The sequence below is a fragment of the Leptinotarsa decemlineata genome, unplaced genomic scaffold (genome assembly GCF_025532065.1).
Source record: "Leptinotarsa decemlineata unplaced genomic scaffold, Ldec_3_MD MMD2_tig00078422_RagTag_RagTag, whole genome shotgun sequence".
Classification (NCBI taxonomy): domain Eukaryota; kingdom Metazoa; phylum Arthropoda; class Insecta; order Coleoptera; family Chrysomelidae; genus Leptinotarsa; species Leptinotarsa decemlineata.
In genome coordinates, this window is record NW_027412747.1 from 13,242,769 (window position 1) to 13,267,327 (window position 24,559).

Consider the following 24,559-nt stretch of genomic DNA (forward strand, 5'->3'; position numbering starts at 1 on the left):
TTCAACCAGATAAATTCTCTCGAGAAAAATATCTGGTCGAGGCAGGAATCGAACCCTCGGTCTTCCGATCGTGAGTCGGGCGCACTACCACCGCGGCCAATTCTACAACATTGAAGTGTTCATCAATTTGGAACCTTCGTAAGAGTTTGGTGCTTCCCTCAGAGGTTGAGTCATGTTTGCAGATCATCAGTGTTATTTTTAGATTGACTGGTGCCTCAGATATACTTGTTTTCTCACAACAGTTGCTTAGTTTGCATGTAATTCTATTACTAGATTTTCCTCAGTTTTCCCTCGTTGAGCCCTCAATTACTATCTTATACAGGTCTGGTTGGCGAGGAGTTTTTCCAAACGATATGGAAATGACATTGAACTCTGATGAGCTCTTCAGCTTGTTGCAATTTTCTTTCAGTTCGGATACTTGCTCGTGGTTATCCTATTGTCACCGTTATTGGACATGGTTTTTCAGATTCTCTATTAAACTTTCCCAGTCAATGGATGGGGTTGGCAGAAATATCTGAATGCTGGATTCAGCATTCGATCTACAGGGCTTTTCATGATGAGAGTTAATTAGCCGTTTCTGGCAAACTATTCAACGGATCAACCTGAAAATTTCATAGTATGCATAAGTCAATATGACCTACACGCCTAAAATATTTAAGACGGAGCGGCGTTGTCGCTTCTACTATAAAGTAGCGGCTTCTTTGATTTTTCAAATGGAACACCCCGTATATTATATCATATTATGATTCATTATCACTTTGTCAACAAATTCATATACTATTTTCCTATACCTATCTATTACCGTTTAGAAGATATAAATTAATTTCGATATTTTTTTTTACCAAATATGAACTTTTATAAATGCTGATAATTTCGAACTCTCTTGCACTAAAACGATGAAATTTGAAATGGAGTGGAGTGATACTATGAGGATCTTCACTTCGAGTCATATTTTCATTTGCCTCATACAGGGTCTTCAAAAAATGTAGATACTTTGATCTCATAAAAAAATGAGTGGAACTCAATTTTTTCAAATGGAACACCCTGTATATTTCAACATTTTTGAGCTCTACATTCAATTTTAGATTAACTTTGTTCAGATAATACTATTTCTATTTTGAACGGTTTTCGAGATAAACTGTTTCAAACGGAAATTGACATGGTTTCCTTGTTCATCACTCATTTTTGTAAAACAGATTTCGTTTGATGTTTCTCAATTAGTCACAGATAATATAATGAAAAGATAATTATTAAAATACTCCTCAACCATCGAATGAAACTTCTCTTCAAACAATAGTTTTATTAACGCTGAAACACGAACTGAAAATAATAAACCCATAAATTAATGAGTTAATTTAATCGTCAGTGTATTTCAGAATATGTTCAAACGCATTTCCACCTCTACTTAAACAAACATGTAATCTCTTCAAAAGATTGTCATGTGTAGCGCTTCTGATCAAGTCTGGAGTCAAACTATTGGAAGCAGTTGTAACTCTCGATTTCATATCTTCCATTGTTGTTATTGGAGTAGAGTAAACCATATTTTTAATGAAACACCACACGAAATAATATAATGGATTGCCATCGGGTGTTCTAGGAGGCGAACGAAAAGGTCCATTATTACCAATCCATCTGTCTTCGAATATTTTGGTTAAAGCTTCGCTGACTGAATGAGAATTATGGGGTGGAGCACCATCCATTTGGTACCATACACGTTCTCTTCCTGGTCTATTATTTAAAATCATTTGAATTCCATTTCACTCCATTTTTTGTGAACTTGGCCTCATCTGTCCATATGATATTGTCAAGGAAATGTTCATCCTTTTGAGTCTTGACAAGACTCAATTCAAAGAATTCCACTCTACGAGGTAAATCAGTCTCTTTCAAATGTTGGACACAGTAGAACTTATAGGGATGCCATTTAGGCTTATTAAGAATTCGACAAATTGTCACGTAGGGTATACCTATCTCCCTTTCAGCCTTGTGCAGAAAAGCATTTGGAAATGCATGAAAGTATCCCAAAAGTGATATACCATCGTCGTCATCATCCACTTTAGTCTTGTTACGAATGATTTTTGGACGGAAGGTTCTATTCAACCTACAGTTTTTTAGTAGTCGATTTATCACATTATTATACGGCTTCGGAAGTTGTGGATATCTTTCAGGAAATACTCGGCATGTTCTACTTGCAATTCTATTGCACTCACCATAAATTATTAATAAATTCAAAAAATCTTCATTACTGTAACCTAATCTTGACATTATTTTATTATAATTGGTAGCTATCACAATCAGTCAAAACCACCAACGAAAGTCTGACGTTAAATAATTGGTTTATTTATTTTTCCAAAGCACACTATTAAAAAATATTAATGTGTACTGTTTTACGTTGACCAATACCTCAATATATACAAATTGTAACTTTTTCTAACATACCAATTTCGAATTGACTGATCTGAGACAGTTAAAAAACTGGATCAAAAAGAAATATTACTGAGTATGAAAAAAATGTTGAATATCCAAAATAAGTGATGAATTCAAAAAAAAAGAGCAAAAAAACTACGTCAGTTTCCGTTTAAAACAGTTCATCTCGAAAACGGTTCGAAATAGAAATAGTATTATCTGAACGAAGTTAATTTAAAATTGGATGTAGAGCTCAAAAATGTTGAAATATACAAAGTGTTCTATTTGAAAAAATTGAGTTCCACTCATTTTTTCATGAAATCAAACTATCTGCATTTTTTGAAGACCCTGTATGAGGCAAATGAAAATATAATATGACTCGAAGTGATGATCCTCACTGAATCACTCCACTCCATTTCAAATTTCATCGTTTTAGTGCAAGAGAGTTCAAGATTATCAGCATTTATAAAAGTTCATATTTGGTAAAGAAAATATCGAAATTAATTTATATCTTCTAAACGGTAATAGATAGGTATAGGAAAATAGTATATGAATTTGTTGACAAAGTGATAATGGATCATAATATGATATTTTATATACGGGGTGTTCCATTTGAAAAATCAAAGAAGCCGCTACTTTATAGTAAAAGCGACAACGCCGCTTCGTCTGAAATATTTTGGGCGTGTAGGTCATATTGATTTATGCATACTGAAACTGCTAATTAACGCCCATCATGAAAAGCCCTGTATAATTCCTTGACGATACATGCTGTTCCTCCAAATCAAAAATGATTGAGTTGCACTTCCTATTTTGTCACTCGAGAACTTTTTGCACAATTTATTGAAACTGAAGTTTCAATGAAATGGGATCGTAAGATCGTTTCATCGGCTCTCATCTCATGGTGCAGACTAACAATGGCAGTCTTCGGGTAGGCTCAATTATATCATTACCAATTTCACTTCACTTGCTACAATTCCATCTGAAACAATTTTTGGATTTGATATATCTTGTTTCAGAGAAGGTGAACTCAATGCAGGAATCATTTGAATGACTTGTTGAAGATGCAACAAGTGACAAGCGGTTAAGGGTTGGTAGTTTTTGAACAATTCATTCGTAGTATTCGTAATTTGTGGTAGTACCACACGCCACACGAGTGACTTGAGATCGTCACCGTCAGGGCATTAACATTAACCAATATTTTTGGTATATAAAACATTAACAATACTTACCTGTGGTATACAAAATATCAGGCTGACCGTCCAAGCGATATAAACCATCACTTTTGATCTTCTGGATGTCCACGAGCAATACGTCAAAGGATAGCAGATGGCTTGATGCCTGTCTAGAGCCGTGGCTACCAATATGTACGAGCTCAAATAAGGCCCTAGAGTTTGTCCGTATTTTACTGACTTGCACAAAAAATTTCCTCCCTTGAATCTGTATGTGATGTCCCAACCTAGCTGGGTGAGAACACTCAAGAAGGCTGTTATCAGGTCCGCTATGCTGAGATGGAGGATGAAGAAGTACATTCGAGACAGTTTCTTTCTTCCGGTATACCTAAAACAAAATTTTCCTCAGACAATGGTTTTAACAGATTCCGAACGACATTTCATTTTTATCCAGGTAAAATTTATGAAATCGTAACATGTGTTTCACTACGCCAATGTTTCTCCAGGCGTGAATGAAAATTTCATACATTTTCGTGAAATCCGTTAATAGAAGAGAACCGTACACCAATGCACAAAAAGTTTACACTATCAATACCCATCTTTCAGAAATTAATATGGGAAATCAGAGAATTTAACTTTCAACTCGCGACCGTTCCTCCGTAGCAGAGCATATATGTGTATATTTTTTCTGTCATAGTGTCTCCCCCATAGTGTCGCCCCACTTATGATTGATAATAATAACCTTTGACAACATTCGCTTCAACAAAAGCACTCTCACAATTATTCAAATTTTCAACTTTCAATTTATATTTTCTTAAAATTAGAGTTCAGTTTATCAAATCTTCACATATTGCTCTTTAGAAAAAATTTCGAAATCGACTGCATTAGCCTAGGTCAAGTTTGCCTGCCTGCCATGTACTGGATCACATAAATTTAGAGTTACATGTTGTTTGACACGGTGAGTAAGCAAAATAAACTAGATTTCTGATATTGAATATTTTACTTCACAACCTTAGTATGATTTTGTATTCAGTATATCATAACTTTTTTTAGAATAACTCATAACATATTTTTTTGTTTCAGTATTGTATTTCTTCGTTTTTGAAGTCTGTTTTAAGACAATTGGTAAGATATTGGTTGGATATTAGCATTCATGTTTATAGTAGACCTGTATATCCAAGTATTTTTCTGGTTGAATTTCTCTTGATTTATGAATATTCTCTTCAAATATTGGTGAGTGTGTAATAGTTTAACATTCAATATATTTGCTTTCTGATATAGCTTATCGGTGGAAAAATGTTTATCTTTTTTTCAAGATTATTTATAATATGTGTTGTTTGTACAATGTTCAGTGAGTTGTTGAAGGCTTCACTCCATATTGTGATGCAGTAAGACAGAATTGATTCGGCTAGGAAGTTGTAGATCATCATAAGGTTTTTTCTGGAGAGGATGTCTCTTAGAGAATAAAAACTGCGTATAAGTGTTCTAAGGCGTTTGTTTACATGCATGAAAAGATCAGACCATCGTATGTGTTGGTCTAGGACAGGAGTCTCCAAACTTTGAAGCCTTCGGGCCATAATGATTTTTTCAGTTTGTTCCAAGGGCTAATTTCTGCCCTTAACTATATTTCTAGACTAGGATAATCGCAAAGTGCGTGACCTAAGCAAACTTACGCTTTTTTTGCATTTCAATTATTATTGTGCATTGTGACACTTAACGACATTTAGTGGCGAGTAGTGGTACTATGTACTATCTTTTTCAGCTACCCGCTAAGTGGCATTAGGCGTAATTGTATATTTGGAATTACCGCGTTGGTTCGAGGAAGTTCTGGTTCTAGATACTGAATTCCGATCACCTCGAGATGGCAGTAAAAATTGCATATAAAAAGGCTAGCGGCGCAACTGCGAGTTAGTCTGCGTAGGGAAGGCGAAGGAAGCGAAACTGTCTATTGTGCAGTAGCCGAAGAAATATGCCCCGAAAAGGTAAATTTATTTAAAAGTGTCAGTTTGTTAGCAAACACCGTGGCTCGGAGGGTTCAAGACATCGCAGAAAATATATCATCCCAACTGTCTGACAAAAATGGACATCATGAGTGGTTTTCTTTATCATTGGATGAGTCAGATATGGTCAGTATGGTAAAAATAAAGGAGTGGTTGCACTTGTGTCAAAGGCTGTAAAAAATGATGCTGATTCAAAACCATTAGTCTTACATTATATCATTCATCAAATGTTTGGATATGTCTGAAGTTCTAAAACCAGTCATATCAGTTGTTAACTTCATCAGATCCACTGGGCTGAATCACCGACAATTCCGCGAGTTTATTCAACAGATTGGAGAACATGATTTACCATAACATACTGCCGTACGCTGGATTAGTTGCGGAAAAGTTCTTAAGCGCTTTTTTGAACTTCGAGCAGAGATCGAAATTTTTTTAAATGAGAAGCAGCGCTTTTATATTGAATGGATGTGGAAGTTAGCCTTCTATGTCGATTTGACAAATCATATGAACGAACTGAATTTGAGATTTCAAGGAGAAAATCACCTTCTCCCTGATTTATACACCAATATCAAATCCTTCAGGCAGAAAATAATACTATTTCAATCGCAATTACGTAAAAATGTTTCCCACATTTTGAAACATGTGAAATATTCAGCCACACTTCAGAGACTGAATTTCCCGTCAATTTTGCAATCGAAACTTTGAGTGCTTTGAAAATAAATTTTGATACTCGTTTTTCAGATTTTGATGTCATTGCGAATGAAATTGAGTTTTTTTAAAATCCTTTCGATTCTGACATTGAAACCCTGGCTCCGGAAGTCCAAATGGAAATTATTGATTTACCGTGCAGTGATATGCTTAAGAACAAATATCAAAAGTCATCTTTGTTGGAATTTTATAAGAGTCTTCCACTGGAACAATTTGATAATTTGCATAAATTTGCTCGTGGGTTGTTATCTGTTTTTGGTACTACTTACTTGTGTGAGAAAACGTTTTCCAAGATGAAGTACACAAAGAATGTTTACAGATCTCAATTAACCGATGAGCATCTTAAATCTCTTTTGATAATTGGTACAAGTGAAATTGATCCACAACTACAAAGTAGTTGTTAGTTATTAATATGCTTAAACTTATATACTTAAGTTAAGTTTTCTTTGTCATCATTTCTGTCGTTAAGTTTTACCTTGCGAATAAATAAAACCGAGTAATCATCATTCTGTGTTTTCTTCTTTAACTTATCACAGCAATAGTAACAACAATTAGGTAATCATTGGCCGTCGCGGGCCAGATTGATGACAGTAAATCATTGGCTGTCGCGGGCCGGATTGATGACACTGGCGGGCCGGATTTGGCCCGCGGGCCGTAGTTTGGAGACCCCTGGTCTAGGACTACCCCTAAATATTCATTTAATGACATTTTTGAATAGTAGAACACCCACATACGTTTTTGTGACAGTTTATAGAGTGTAGTTTCAGAGACAAATTATGTGGTTGACTAATGACCGCTGGTGTAAAGGCAACAAATTTAGTCTTATCAATATTCAAAGTAAGCTAATTCCAATTCAACCATGAATATTTATATATTCTGTAAATTTGTTTCGGTGGATGTAGGTTTGATGGATGAATAATAATTTAGTTTTCCTTTACAGGTTCAAGAAAAATGATTGAGTCAATTTTGTTACGTTCAGGAAACTTTTGTTTCATATTAATACTTTGTATTTTTCAGACATATTTATACCCAAGTTAGGAAAAAATGCATTGAATATATTTGCTTCATCTTTATTATCTGCAGCACCACATCATCTGAATCTTGATTTGCTAATTTCCTCTCGTAAAACAAAATGTATTGTGTCTCCAGAGGCTCCAATAAATTCAATACATCGCCTGAACACTTTGTATATTTTTTTCAGTTTCATATCACATATATTTGTGTCTATTTCAGCATTATCGTCTAATACATCCTTAAAATCTATCATAGTACAATAATTTGTATGCTCTCGAAAATTGAAAAAAAAAGAAAAGAATTATACAGGGCTATTCAAATTCGTTTCTGTACATGGGGATCTCGTAAACGATAAGAGATAGAGTGGCGGTTGAATTGTGGTAAAGTTGTGTATTTTAGAGACCTATTCAATGATGTAAAGGAATCGAAAGAAGCTTTTTTGTTCTGGAGATATACAGGAAAATCAAAAAAATCCCAAATTATATTTTTGCCTATATCTTTTTTATTCGCAGACATATTGAAAATCAGTCCTCATTTTGCTATTGGCACTTGATGTGGGCTCTCAGAATATATCCATGAATCTTTTATACAGGGTGTCATCTGACTCGGGCCACCCCATTCTTTTAATTTTTAAATATGAACCTGTATATTTTGTTGAGGTTTTTGAATCGTAGACGTTCACTTCATTCTGAGAAATTAAATTCAATTTTATATTTCGAGATTTTTCGGTAATATTCGATTATAATTGTGTGAATTATCCCCTGTTAAATTACGGCCCTGGAAATTGGTTGACTGAGTTGAATAAAAACATAATAGCAACTTTCACGTCTCTCTATGTGTCGTAGAGTTTTTCGAAAGTTTTTTTTCATTTTTAGGTATCTATTCATATTTATTTTATTGCTCTGAGCGTTTTCTACAATGAACTTCCAATAAGTAAACCTTTTATGATTATTTGAAACATATCTACATCAAAAATATATTATATGTGTTTTAATGAGCAGAAAAAGAAATGATAGCAATAATAACATCCGAAACGAACACTATAATTGTAATGAAAATGGAAATGAAGTAATTTATATAGGTACCCGAAAAAATTATTGGCGCAATAAATGTTCGAATTGGAGTCCTTCCATTTCGAGACAATTTTAAACTTGGTTTTTCATATTATTCATTGCCCTCAATACACTTATTTGCTGCATTGTTGTGAAATCATTCAAAATCCTCAATCTCGAGTCTTCCACATTTTCTATCTCTCTGCCAGCGTAAATCCTATTTTTGCAATGTCCCTTATAGAAAATAGTCCAAAATAGTGAGATCTAGTGATCTTGCAGACCATCTTATTGTCCCAGTATTTGTCTCGAAATGGAAGGACTCCAATTCGAACATTTATTGCTCAATTAATTTTTTGTGTATATAAATTACTTACTTCATTTCAATTTTCATTATAATTATAGTGTTTGTTTCGGATGTTATTATTGCTACCATTTTTTTCTGCTCATCAAAACACATATATTTTTGTTGTAGATATGTTTCAGATAATCATAAAAGGTTTTCTTATTCGAAGTTCATTGTAGAAAACGCTCAGAGCAATGGAAAAAATATGAATAGGTACCTAATAATGAAAAAAAAAAACTCTCGAAAAACTTTTCGGTACATAGGGAGACGTGAAACTTGCTATTGTGTTAATATTTAACTCAGTCAACCAATTTCCAGGCCCGAAATTTAAAAGGTTATAATTCACACAATTATAATCGAATATTACCGAAAAATTCCGAAATAAAAATAAAATTTCTCAGTATGAAGTACGATCCAAAAACTATAACAAAAAATACAGGCCCGTATTTAAAAATTCAAAGATGGGGGTGGCCCAAGTCAGATGATACCCTGTATAAGAGATTCATGGATATATTCTGAGAGCCCACATCAAGTGCCAATAGCAAAATGTGGACAGATTTTCAATATGTCTGCGAATAAAGAAGATATAGGCAAAAAATAATTTGGGATTTTTTGGTTTTCTATGTATATCTCCAGAACCAAAAGAGCTTCATTCGATTTCTTTACATCATTGAATAGGTCTCTGAAATACGCAACTTTGCCATTATTAACCGACAGTCTATCTCTTATCGTTTACGAGATCCCCATGTACAGAAACGAATTTGAATAGCCCTGTATATTTAGTCGAACATACGACAAGAGAAATAAAATTGAATAAATACCTGATCATATAATTTCTTCTAAGAGAAGAAATATTCATTTATTAGCAAAGTACTGCTGCTATCTGTGATATAATTATTGAGCTTCTCCTTGTTGTGAGAATTTTGTAAATTCATCGTTATTTTTAATGTTAAACACTCTATTGTCTTTATTGATGTAGATTTTCACCATTGTGGGTCCATACACTTTTGAGTCCCAATTTTTCAATTGCTGTATTTAATAGTTTCACCCTTGATCCAGTTAGGTTCGCCCTGTTCCTTTGAGAAACGTTTTCTTTCCATAAATTGCTTCTTTAATCTCCAAGTCGTTGAGTTTCAGAAATATTTTTCTTGTTTTGCTTTCTTCTTTCTTGCCAATCCTGTAGCATATAGAGATTTCTTTATTCGATAGATTTAGTAACATTTAGTTTTTCTTCGAGGCTGAATATTCTTAGGTTATACGATCTCGTAGCTTGGTCCATCTGATCAAATCTATATTCCATTTTATTATTTTCTTCTTTAGCCACTTTTAATTTTGAAATAGGTTTGTAGCTATCTATCTGAAAACATCACAAAACAAAATTGCAACTATAACTTTTGGAATAATTCTCTACGTGAAATAAAAAACACAATGGCGGCCTTTATTAATCACTAATATATCTGTAGAAATTTGTATGAAGAAGATCCTGGTCCCTCAGAAGGCTTCATATCTAATTAACATGGTCGCATCTGGGTGGAATCAAATAATAATAATGTCTCTTTATTTTGGCCAATCTCCAATACACATACATTTGAAAAAACAATTCTAATCCTAGGGCTGACATCAAAGGCGAAGTTTGAATCAATTATTGAAAATTACTGAATTGTTCTACTACTTAACCTCACACAAGCTTAATATTATGGAATATGCATGGAATACAGAAAATACAAAACGACTCAAAGATCTGAAATATTATATTTGGTTCATTGCTCTCACAAAAAATTCTCATAGTAGTATTTGAATATAATCCCATTCATTTCTTTAATTTCCTTTGGTATACCATTATACACGTAGCTGATTTGGCAAGTGGATGACCGTTTAAAGAATTCATGATGATGAATAGCTGAAGTTTAAGGACCTTCAAATCGAATATTTATTGTATAGACATCGATTCGAAATGAAAATTTTCCATATGAGTAAATCGGAATCTCCGTTATGATTATTCTGTGAAATAAGCACGCTGCATGCAGCCGCCTACGCCTTTCCATATTCAACCAACCTGTTTCAATTAAGTTATTGAAAATACTTTCCCGCCTTCGAACTCCATGAATGAGAAGTTAACATGAATTCCGAATCGTTTAGATTTTTCGCTCATATGCTTTCGTTGAGTGCACGGTCAATCAGCAAAGTTCAGGGTAGACAAAAGTAAACTATCACATAACATTTTTCTTTTTACCGTCGTAGGAAAGTTTATATTTTCATAAAGAATCTTAGGAGGTCTATAAACCTTTTGAATAACTTTTTCACGTGAGTTTCAAATCTTAAATTATTTTCGAGAATATCTCCCTGACAAGTTTTGGTCCAAAGATAATGGTCAGTTGCAGTTTCAATAAAACAACATAATCCTTATTAGCGTCTTCAGGTTTGAAAGAGATATAGATCTGGGTGTCGTTTGTGTATAGATGAGAAGAACAATGTTTGAGGGAGTTAACGAGCTGGATGGTATGGATAGAAAAAAAGTAGTGGACGTTGAATTGAACCTTATGGCACTCCCGTGTTCAATTCCGCCTTTTGAATTCTGTTAACTCAAAGTTAGAAATTACTTTCTCATTTCATTACCGAATGAATAATTTTGAGTTCGGTTGCAGTTTTTGGATTTTCCCAGATTTTCTAACAAAAATACAGAGAGGGGAATCCACCTTCATCCCCGCTTCTGAAATGAGCAGGTTTACTTAGAATTATTACCATACAGTAAAAAACTGAAGAGTCTCTATCTAATTTGTTTAATGGCCACATATTCTGGACGGAGAGAGACACTGACATACAATGACAAAGTCCCAAAAATAAGCCCAATATTTTTACTCTGCATGATGATGGAATGAATAATTGTTCTTTATTTACAAGGGACCCTACACATCCACTTCTAGCTACTTCTATTATTATAATAATATCTATTTCATTTTGAATTTGTTCGCTTAGTAGTTGGCAAGTAAAGAGTTCAGAGGGTCTTCTTTCAGTTTTTGATGATTTGCCATCAGAAACTGCTGGTAGAAATTTCATGAGAAGAAATAGCCAAAAATTGAATAGATAATTTTTTTATCCTTATTTCGTACAATCGTTTATTGATTTTTGTAGTTTTTCAGTTTAATAAAATATTTTGATAAAAAAAAAGGCTTTAGGCTGTCAAGTCCTCCACAGAAAACTCTGACCAAACTGTTTGGAAATTGTAGTAGTGTCTTTTCCATAAATGTCCTTCCAGGAGAATTCCTCTCGATGAACGGAAAATTCAGTGTTTTCCGCAACATTTTTCGCTTACCTCATTAGTTGATCATTATCGACTCCAGAGTTGTTATTGTACACTAGAATGAATTCAATACAAGCACTTTAACGATGTTGTGAAGCAAGGTTAACCAAAAATATCTAACGGGGAATAATAGGTACGACGGAGAATAGCATTGAACTTGAACCGACTGAATATTCAGTACTATGTACCGTTTTCCTGGCCTGTACGAATTTCTCAAAACAAATAATTGTTTATACCACAGTTGAACAACCAAGCCAATTAATGTTGATTAGAACTTACTTCGTCAGAGGTGACTTGTAGAGTCTATAAAAAGTTCGAAGGAAAAATCAAATTAATACGTGAATTAGAGAATTATTTTATTTCTTTATGCGGGATTTGAAATAATTGATTTGTCAACTTGAGGAAAAGTCAATTATTTGATCTAAGTAGATAATGGTCTATAACTCACCCCTTTTGAATCAATTACAGCTGACCAAATACCTTCAAGCCAATCACAGATGAGTAAATTCATTACGCTTTGTTTGAATTATTTTCATTCGTTAGTGAGTCTTGAGATATCATCTGTTTCAAAATATCTTCTCAAATGTCGAACTTGATCTTCCAACGAAGAGCTCCTTTTGAAAAATGTCTTACAAAAAACAACTACAAAAACTTGTGAAGTGGAAAAGAGTGTGAATCACCTGAAAATTATAATGTGACGTAGAAATTGATATTTTCCAAAATTGATATTTTTCAAAAGTTCGTCATTGAATAACAAAATGAGAGTTAGTTTGAAAGTATTAATCACCTTAACAAAAATGGATTCTACACAATTGCATACGCAGATGACATAGTTATCTTGCAGACCGGCAAATTTGTAAACACACTGTGCGATAGAGCGCAGGATGGGCTCAAATTGATAGAAACATGGTGTAAGGAACACTCACTGTCGATCAATCCCAAGAAGACTGAGATGGTCCTTTCCACCAGGAAAAGAAGTTTAACGGGCTGAAGAGGTGAAATACCTTGGTATTATCCTCGACAAGAAGCTAACATGGAACTCTCATATACAGAGTAGAGCAAAAAGAGCATACGTGGCTTATGAGCAATGTCGGAGGACAGTGGGACGCGCATGGGGTATTTCACCCCGTGTAGTCGCCTGGATCTACACTGCAATAATAAGACCTATGTTAACGTATGGAGCCATTGCATGAGGACCGAAAGTTCTACAAGCAACGGCCATCCAAAAATTATATCAAATACAGCGACTGGCTTGTTTAAACATCACAGGAGCCATGAGAACAACACCAACCGCGGCAATGGAATTAATCACGGGTCTGACCCCTCTGGATCTGTACGTTAAGGAGGTTGCGTTAATGGCCATGGTACGATTGCACACGGCTGGTGTAAACCTAGAAGTAGGAATGGGTCGATTGAGGCTGGGCCTATGGTGGGAAGCGCTTACTGCGCAACCTCAGCTGCAGGCAACAAGTGATGCAATTGAACCCAGGTTTGTGTTTAATAAACCCTACAAAATACAAATTAAGCAGAACACAGAGTCAGATGCTAAAAATGCAATACGGATTTATACAGATGGCTCAAAAACCAAAGAAGGCTCAGGATGTGGAGTGTACTCCAGATCACTAAGCCTAAGGATTAAGTGGGGAATGGGAAGAAATACCAGCGTGGTCCAAACAGAACTGGCTGGTATCTCAATCGCCACAAAAGAAATAACCAAGAAAAGAATTTCTGACAAAAACATAACAACCTGCACTGATAGCAGACAAGCACTATTAGCCTTGAACAGACACCGTGTTACTTCAGGGCTAGCACTAGAGTGCCACCAAGATTTAGCCAAAGCCTCGGTAGATAATAACATTATCCTGATGTGGGTTGAAGGGAACGACAGGAGTAAAGGTAATCGCATTGCCGACTCTTTAGCCAAGGAAGCGGCTGGACTAAGAATTTTAGGACCAAGTGGTACCCACGGCCTGATGACTTCGGCAATTGCGGAACTAGTCAAATGTTACACCTATGCTCAATCTTTAAAGAGATGGGATGAAATCAAAGGATGTAATCTTGCCAGGATCACCTTGGGCGACCCTGGGAAGCTGGCGCCGAAGAAATATCTGGCGATGACCAGGAAAAATCTACGCCTTACAGTAGGATTTTTGACTGGCCACTGTCAGCTAAGGAAACACCTACATAATATGGGGCTAGTGGACACACCTCTATGCAAGATGTATGAACAGGAAGATGAGACTGTCAGGCATGTCCTGTGCGAGTGCCCGGAGTTATCGTCAATAAGAGAGTGTGTGTTTGGCGAGTCTTGGTCTACACCTGCCGATATAAAGGAGATGCCTCCCAGCGACCTGTCCACCTTCCTGGAAAGGACAGGATGGACGACGACCTAGGAGGACAACTCCTCGGGAGGATGTACAATGGGTCACATGTGACCTAAGTGCGTGGGCTTACACTCACCCTCCCTACTCTACAGAATATTTTGAAAGTATCTTATATGAAGATATTGCTTGAACGCTGAGTTCAAGTATAGTTCAAGTAAACGATATAGATATTATATAATTATAAGATATTAAATATTTACTACCACTTTTATTCTGTCTTATTCTTACTTGTGTTGAAATTTCCTCTAATGTTTTGTTCTCCTCTTTCAGCCATTTTCTGGGAGGATGTTGTCCCATCATTAGAAAATATGATTTCTGTAACTGTGTGTGGCAACTGATTGAGATATTTCTCTACCTCTGGTAAATTATTGTCCCAATTTTGATGATTTTCTCTGGACAATATTCTGAGAAATTTGATCACTTCTTGAACATATCTTAAAGATGGACTCGACTCTGGATGTCCAATACTGGTAAATATTAATTCAATTTTTATGACAAAAAAGTTTAAATCTATCATTTCGAAAATAAGTTGCATTATCCAAAATACATTTTTGTGGTTTTCCTACTTCATTAAATTATAGTTGAAGACAATTTGTTATAATATGCACATTTGTTCTTTTACAAGGATATAATTTTATAAATTTTGTAAAAATGTCTACTATTACAAGAATATGTTTGTTTCTATCATTTGTTGTTATTAAATCACTAATAAAATCCATGGCAATTCCTTCAAATTTGTTGGTGGTAATTATATTTCTTGGGATCCCGTGGGTTGGGCTACCTATCGGGCGCGTCCCCAGGTGGCGGATAGGGGAACGGCCAGGGGACTGGAGGTCCTATCCGGGAAGCCAATGTGGCCTAATGGACGGGGTTGACGGACTCCTGGTCAGTGGCAGAAATAAGTAGGGCGAGGGGAACTAAAACCCCCCAAAAGCCCTGCAAAACATGCCACCGCGGACCAGCCTACCCAAGCTAAGATGTAAGGAATCGTGTCGACAGCTGAATGGCCGCAGGGTTATATGCGGTTACGATCGATCCCCTTGAGGAACCGGGCGAAACCTCATTGTAACTAGCCTTCCTCTGGTAATGCGGGGCTCTGCTAGAGGTGACCAACCCTTCCCTTGCTACTCGTGGGAACATACATGGACACTAAAGAAAAGAACAAAAAACCAACCAATCCCGAGGCTGGACAGCAATGCTTACCTCAATTCAGGGCGGGGGCTGGGGATGAACAGAAATGCTCACCCCAAGCTACCGCTCAGAAAGAGGTTGGACATAGCAGACCACCTCGCGATGCAACGCAAAGGCCATGGCGTATGCGTATCAGCGGCGCCGAGGCCAAGAGGAGGAAGAGAGCGAAAGAGGCAGAAGTGGCAGCAACTCCATCCCCTCTCCCACTCCATCCTCAACAACAAGGGCACCTCTTGCGGAGGGCGCCAAGAGCTCCGCCTTGGAAAAAGGAAAGGAACCGGCTGCCACCGCAGGAAAGCGCCCTCACGCGAGTACCTCTACGGAGGGAACCCCAAGAAGGTTGAAGAAGCTGCGCAGCGACAGAAATGTCGCTGCACCTTCCAAAACCTTCATGGAGGCCGCCTTGAGACACCTCAAGGTAGCCATCATACATGAGACTAACCCGTACGGTAAGGTTACCGCAGAACGAGAGAGTCTCATCAAAAAACAACTGTTGGAGGAGCTGGACAAGATCATCTTCTCCGCCTCCAGCAACAACAGCAAACCGCCCACGTTCAAGTCGTGGGCGGTTTGCTGGTTGACTTGGGTGTCACACCAATAGGTGGTTCCACTTATGTTTCGCTTGCGTTTACGCAGCTATTTTTATCAAGTACTTTCTTGGTTTTTTCTCATTTTGTCTTCAATCGAGGACCGCCTGCCCGGTACTGACGATGCCCAATAGGCTGAAACAGCTGTATACCGGTGGCTCTTAAATTGAAATCAATATGGGAATGATCAAAGAGTACTTATCTATTTATATATATATATATATATATATATATATATATATATATATATATATGTATATATATAGCTATACATACATATATATATATATATATATATATATATATATATATATATATATATATATATATATATATATATATATATACATATATTGATATTATAAGCAGAAGCAAGGAAAATATCTCAAGGAGCTCATATTACAAATTCAAGTATATTTGTCGATGATCGAGCCTACGATATCGAGGGAGGGTAGATTTCCCGGTCTCTGCACATTTTTCAGTAGTATTTTGTTCCATATTAGAATCAGAGTTATGCAAGAACGGGACGCACGAACGTTTTATGAAGTCTTACAAAAGTAAAAATTTTAACAGTCCATATATTATTCAACGAGCGGAAAATGTGGCCATTACTCGTGAGAATGAAGTTTTTCGTAAATCATTCGATTGTTCCTTACCCATTATCCCCACTTTTTATAACTTTTCATGAAAGCAATGTTTTAAAAAGCATTCAAAAATATTATCTATCTTCATTCAATTCCAAATAGAATATTGGGTGATACAAAAAATTTGTAGATGTGGTTTGAATCCGCGATTGCTGGTATAGTCGAAGTAACTGAGATAGTAATTCTTAAAGCTATCGGCGAACTCAAAGATAAAAAAAACCAATACAAAGAAATAATGCCGCTACGAATTAGTCCACGTGGACTGAAGAACTGGCGGTTCGTATTGGATAATTTTTACTTACCGAGTTTTATGATTGGCTGAAGAGTCATAAAATTGAATTTGAAGTCATGTTACGGTGACCAATAGAATGTAGTGATGAGTACCGCCATTGTGTCGTCAATGTTCAGTTCAGGAACTGATCGCGATTTAAGTGTTGAAATTCCATATTGGTGAGGCTATAATTACTTAATATTTTTGTTATTTGTTTAAAATATGGCGTCTTTGGACAAGTACTAATAGTAATAATAAGTGTGATAACCACGCAGACTTTTTCCTGTGCGCTGGTGAACAATGCGAAAAAGAGATACCAGTGAATAAGATTCGGATGCATTCGAATATTGAAACACGAAGAGTATGTTTCAATGTATATAAGAATCTACATATCAAGTTTGGTTTCGAGAAAAATACTATTACAAGCAACATCACATTTAACCGAACTTCCTTTCTCAACTGTGCGTAAAATAGTCAAAAACAAACCTTATGAACGCAAGACGCGATGTGATGCGGGATTACCAAAACCTTTAGATGTTCATCAAATAAAATCATTAAAAAAAACAATATACGAGTGTTACAAAAGCAATGAGATGCCTGTAACTGAAATCATAAGGAAGAAATTGAATACTTTCGGCCATAACGTGAGCTGCTGTGACAAAACTCTTCAGAATTGGATAAAGGAACTAGGATTCAGATTTAAAATAATAAACAAACGTCAAGCAGTTATGGAAAGCAGAAGAATAGTGGAATTGCGTAACAAATACTTAGAACAAATAACCAAATATAGACAAGAACAACGACAAATTTTCTATTTGGACGAAACTTGGTATGACACTCATGACACAGTTACGAAAGGGTGAACTGATAGTTCGAGAATGTGTACGCCTAACATGCTTGCAAACAAAGGATCGCGACTAATCATTGTGCATTGCGGAAGAAGTAAAGGATGTGTTCCGAATTCTTTGAAATTATTTGAAAAAAAACTTGAGGACTGCAATGTTGACTATCATAAGAACATGGAAGCTAATAGTTTTGAGGAATGGTTTGAAAACACATTGGTCCCAAATTTGGATGCGAATAGTGTAATAGTTCTTGACAACGCTTCCTATCATTCGCGACAGCTCATCAAAGTAACGAATAAAAATTCGAGGAAAGATGAAATACTAAGTTTTTTAATGGATAACAATTTGTAATTTGAAGATAACTATACCAAAAAATAACTAATTGAAGTTTTACAGACAAAAACATTTGAAAAAGTGTGCTCTTGAGAGTATTGCTGAAAAGTATGGACACACCATATTGAGACTTCCCCCTTCTTTTGTGTTTTCAGTCCCATCGAGTTGATTTGGGAAAAATTCAAACAAAGTATCAGGCGTAAAAATTATTTTTCAAGTTTTGATAAGAAGGTAATAGAGCTAGTTGAAGAAGATGTACATAATATTACCGAAGAAGACTGGCAGAAAATAATTAGAAAAGTAATTTTAGTTGAAAAAGACTATATGGAGACTGGACACTTCCATATCAATGGTGGAAATAAATTCATTATTGAACGACAGTGAAAGTGAAACGGAGAATATGGAAGAGTGTGTAGTGGAGTGTGTATATATATATAAATATAGATATATATATATATATATATATATATATATATATATATATATATATATATATGTATATGTGTATATATATATATATATATATATATATATATATATATATATATATATATATATATATATATATATGTATAGCTATATATATATATATATATATATATATATATATATATATATATATATATATATATATATTATATATATATATATACACACTCCACTACACACTCTTCCATATTCTCCGTTTCACTATCACTGTCGTTCAATAATGAATTTATTTCCACCATTGATATGGAAGTGTCCAATCTCCATATAGTCTTTTTCAACTAAAATTACTTTTTTAATTATTTTCTGCCAGTCTTCTTCGGTAATATTATGTACATCTTCTTCAACTAGCTCTATTACCTTCTTATCAAAACTTGAAAAATTATTTTTACGCCTGATACTTTGTTTGAATTTTTCCCAAATCAACTCGATGGGACTGAAAACACAAAAGAAGGGGAAGTCTCAATATGGTGTGTCCATACTTTTCAGCAATACTCTCAAGAGCACACTTTTTCAAATGTTTTTGTCTGTAAAACTTCAATTAGTTATTTTTTGGTATAGTTATCTTCAAATTACAAATTGTTATCCATTAAAAAACTTAGTATTTCATCTTTCCTCGAATTTTTATTCGTTACTTTGATGAGCTGTCGCGAATGATAGGAAGCGTTGTCAAGAACTATTACACTATTCGCATCCAAATTTGGGACCAATGTGTTTTTAAACCATTCCTCAAAACTATTAGCTTCCATGTTCTTATGATAGTCAACATTGCAGTCCTCAAGTTTTTTTTCAAATAATTTCAAAGAATTCGGAAAACATCCTTTACTTCCTCCGCAATGCACAATGATTAGTCGCGATCCTTTGTTTGCAAGCATGTTAGGCGTACACATTCTCGAACCAACAGTTCACCCTTTCGTAACTGTGTCATGAGTGTCATACCAAGTTTCGTCCAAATAGAAAATTTGTCGTTGTTCTTGTCTATATTTGGTTATTTGTTCTAAGCATTTGTTACGCAATTCCACTATTCTTCTGCTTTCCATACCTGCTTGACGTTTGTTTATTATTTCAAATCTGAATCCTAGTTCCTTTATCCAATTCTGAAGAGTTTTGTCACTGCAGCTCACGTTATGGCCGAAAGTATTCAATTTCTTCCTTATGATTTCAGTTACAGGAATCTCAATGCTTTTGTAACAGTCGTATATTGTTTTTTTTAATGATTTTATTTGATGAACATCTAAAGGTTTTGGTAATCCCGCATCACATCGCGTCTTGCGTTCATAAGGTTTGTTTTTAACTATTTTACGCACAGTTGAGAAAGGAAGTTCGGTCAAATGTGATGTTGCTTGTAATATTATTTTTCTCGAAACCAAACTTGATATGTAGATTCTTATATACATTGAAATATACTTTTCGTGTTTCAATATTCAAATGCATCCGAATCTTATTCACTGATATCTCTTTTTCGCATTGTTCACCATCGCTATTGGAATCACTACAGTGGAAAAAGTTTGCGTTGTTATCACACTTGTTATTACTATTAGTACTTGTCCAAGGACGCCACATTTTAAACAAATATCAAAAAATTTCAAATAATCACAACCGCACCAATATCGAATTTCAACACTCAAATCGCGATCAGTTCCTGAACTGAACATTGACGACACAACGGCGGTACTCATCGCTACATTCTATTGGTCACCATCACATGACTTCAAATTCAATTTTATGACTCTTCAGCCAATCATAAAACTCGGTTAGTAAAAATTATCCAATACGAACCGCCAGTTCTTCAGTCCACGTGGACTAATTCGTAGCGGCATTATTTCTTTGTATTGGTTTTTTTGATCTTTGAGTTCGCCGATAGCTTTAAGAATTACTATATCAGTTACTTCGACTATACCAGCAATCGCGGGTTCAAATCACATCTACAAATTTTTTGTATCACCCAATATTCTATTTGGAATTGAATGAAGATAGATAATATTTTTGAATGCTTTTAAAAACATAGCTTTCATGAAAAGTTATGAAAAGTGGGGATAATGGGTTATGAACAATCGAATGATTTACGAAAAACTTCATTCTTACGAGTAATGGCCACATTTTCCGCTCGTTGAATAATATATGGACTGTTAAAATTTTTACTTTTGTAAGACTTCATAAAACGTTCGTGCGTCCCGTTCTTGCATAACTCTGATTCTAATATGGAACAAAAGACTACTGAAAAATTTGCAGAGACCGGGAAATCTACCCTCCCTCGATACCGTAGGCACGATCAACGATAAATATACTTGAATTTGTAATATGAGCTCCTTGAGATATTTTCCTTGCTTCTGCTTATAATATCAATTGATGAAAATGCAAGAGGAATTTTCGACAGGCTCGTTTATTGAATTTTAGAAAATTTGAGTTTTTGTAATATTTGCTTTCTATTGTAGAGAACAAACAGTAGCGTATTATCACATTATCTCCCAACTTGAAAAGTGAAATTGGAACTTCTGGCATAACATAAATCTATTACAAACACGTTTCTCACGCCGAAATCGAACACCCCCTCTCGACGCGTGTTTTGCTAACTAAGCTAGCTTTATCAGGAGATGACTAGAACCACAGAATACTGATTGTAAACAATAGAAAAGTAACACACGCTTTCCCGCCAAAATGTAAATATTAGGGAAACATCCGACAGGGGGTGCTGATGAGTGTAATTATATTCCCAGGTACCTAGAGATAGTAGCACTCAAAGACTAATTATCTGGGTAAATATATTTCTGTCATTACTCATTTTATTTTCAGTACATGTTAATCACAAGTTATAAACTTATTTAATACCGATTGTTTTGTGCAAGTTGTATTTAAAAAATGGATGAGAACTATGTTCCCCAACAAAGCGTAGAAGGTGTTGCGTGTCAGGCTGTACTAATAGGGATAGTAAAAGACCGGATGTTTTCAATACTTGGATCGAGCGAATTAAACCTTATAATTTCGAAAATCTTTCTCTAGACAAAATCTACAACTCCTATCATGTTTGTCATGAACATTTTCCCCCGGAGTGTATGGTGCCAGGAACCAAAAGAGGACTTAAATTTGGTGCTGTTCCATCTCTCAGAATACCAGGTAATAAGTTGGATTAATGTACCTTCACTTCATTTTATTCTTCTGCATTTACAAAAAATACAGTGTACATATAGTAGCTGTAAAACTATTCTTACATAATATATGATTAATGATATATTATTTAATTATATTATTATTTCATATATTATATTATTTAATAAACTTTTTTTATTTTTACTTCACATTTGATAATATTATTATTATTATTATCACTTACCTACAATCTTGTTGAAGGTTTCCAAGGAAAACCAGATCACCAGGAATTGAGTGCAAGCGAGCCAGTAGGAATTGACCCAGGTAAAGATATAATATACCTCATTTTGTACCATATTGTGTATATCTATAATATTTTCAATATCTATATTCTCTCATTGGTTGCACCGTTTATATATTCAACCAGAAGAATGATGATGTTTATTCAGAATTTAATACAGTTAATGTATTATTTTTTTTGTATTAGACATCATTTAATATTTCAATGGAATTTCTTCAGATTATTCCTCAACAAATGAAGAACTTATATACTCAGGACCATCAACTTCAAGTTTTCAGGAGTTACAAGATGAAATTACTAGACCATCTTCCCCTTTATGCAAACCTGTTGCTCTTTCAAGAGGTGAGAAAATTAATATTTTTATATAACAGAACAATTTTTATCTCTCTCAAAAAATACTACTTCAATGAGAATTTGAAAAAATTTCAACTAATCATTGTAATGAATAACTCATTTAGAAATTACATTTCAAAATTAATATATTTTAGGCAGTACAAACATTACATTCAGGTAGGTACATTCTAACATTCAATACATTTCAGATATGTTATAAAAAACTAATGTTCAAGTTTAGAGTAACTAAGGGCTTAGAAAGAGTATTCTGAGGCCCTTATTTCAACTTTTATTACTTGGACAATTGCACTGCAGTCTCCACTGAACTTTATCTCTAATGGACAATTAGTTAACAATTGGATATTTTATATGAAGCTCTGAGTATAATTATATTTCCACTTATTTGAGTTATGATGTGGTTGTTATAATAAAGTTAATCAAGACGATATATCAAATTATGCTCTCATGAAGAGTTTTATAAAATATGTAGCAAGCAACTAGGTATTTCGTCGTTTGTACAGGAACACTATAGGTTAATAAAGGAAATGTTAGGATAGACTTATATAGAATTTGTTAATATTATAATCAAGATAAACAATATATAGCACTAACAAATTACGATTAGGTACATTTAGCTGGTGTTCTCGTACTCAAATCTATTACTTTTACAATCATAATTTTTAATATATATTTTTTAAGATCCACATAAATTATTTTTTTCATTGTCATGTGAAATTTATTTTAGGTATTAGCAAAAGAAAATATATTTTGAGAGAAGTGAATGTAACCCGGGCTATCCAACTAACCCCAAAAGCAAAGACTTTGTATAAAAAAGTAAAAACGTGGAGCACACAAATTAATCGAATGCAGAAACAAATAATAAGCTTCAAGGAACGTCTTGCAAATGCCACTAAGATTGCCAATTCACCAAATTTTGAGTCTTCTCAAATATTGATGATGTCTTTATAAGTTATCTATTGACATATATGTATATATTACTAATGTCTTCATTTGTATTATTTTTTAAATTGTATGTATATTAGGATTATTCCCATTCAATAAATATTCATTCAATAATTTTTTTATATTATTTACAAGTGCAAACATTAAAAGCTCGTGAGACCAATATAGTGAGCGAGATACTGACAGCTATAAAGGCTGCACCATTTGAAAATTTTTTTCAATTATAAATGTAATTGAAATTTTATTTCAGGTGGTTTTTGCTTAACAAATTTGAAAATTAACGCCACTTAATTGGTATTTGAAACCTGTTATATTTAGAAATTTTCAAAAATGTTATAGTCTATTTCAAAAGAGTGTAGAGTAATAAATCATGAAGTGTCATAAAATTTGCCTGAATTTCGTTGTCGTCCATGGGCGTAGGCAAATCTTAGGATTATTAAACTTAATAATTAAAGTAAATTAAAAATTACAGACATAGATAATAATAAAAGGCCATTTTTGGGAAGTAATTTGGTCTAAAACTAAGTACCTACATGTATTTAGGTAAGTAAAATTTCTTAAAAAAAGATTAAGATTAATTTTAGTGGAAAAGCACAATCGAAAGGCACTATTACTGGAAAGTGATGAAATTGTTTGCTGGAGACGAAAATATTTGACAACTATAAAGCAGTACCGCAGAGAGCAAAAGAAAATTTTTTATCTTGATGAGACGTGGATAAACGAAGGTTATATAATCAAAAAAATGTGGCAAGATAAAAATATAACAAGTTCTCGCCAAGCTTTCATAGAAGGCCTTTCGACGGGTATTAAAGTGCCTTCGGGAAAAGGGAAGAGGCTTATAATTGCTCACATTGGAAGCGAAGACGGATTTTTAAAAGAAGGTTTGTTAAGCTTTGAGTCGTGCCGGACGGGAGATTATCATGAGGACCTGAATTCGGATGTCTTCGAAGACTACTTCGGGGAAATGTTAAAATTTCTTTCAGCTGATTCGGTCGTGGTTATGGATAATGCAAGCTACCATTCAAGGCGCTTAGAGAAGGTACCAACTTCAGCTTGGAGAAAGCAAGAAATTATTAACTGGCTGTCAAATAAAGGTATTCAGTTTGAGACGAATTCAGTAAAGAAGGAACTACTAGCCATAGTA

At 34.6% G+C, this 24,559-nt stretch overlaps 2 protein-coding genes across 5 annotated transcripts in view; one reads left to right on the forward strand and one right to left on the reverse strand.

Moving 5' to 3' along the window:
* Positions 1 to 24,559, reverse strand: part of ITR (inotocin receptor) — a 275,665-nt gene that overhangs the window by 33,240 nt on the left and 217,866 nt on the right. For 3 of the 4 annotated variants that reach the window (XM_074186496.1, XM_074186497.1, XM_074186498.1), the window contains one exon: positions 3,633 to 3,960. In XM_074186496.1, coding sequence (XP_074042597.1) covers positions 3,633 to 3,960 — 328 coding nt within the window. Of the gene's footprint in view, positions 1 to 3,632; positions 3,961 to 9,510; positions 10,018 to 24,559 lie in introns of those variants that run through there. The other variant, XM_023168997.2, reaches the window with a different exon arrangement.
* On the forward strand, positions 21,461 to 23,421 carry LOC141487362 (uncharacterized). The gene is made up of 4 exons (XM_074186315.1): positions 21,461 to 21,845; positions 22,080 to 22,142; positions 22,339 to 22,461; positions 23,198 to 23,421. Exons 1-4 carry the CDS (start codon positions 21,785 to 21,787, stop codon positions 23,419 to 23,421), a joined length of 471 nt encoding a protein of 156 aa, XP_074042416.1. The 5' UTR covers positions 21,461 to 21,784.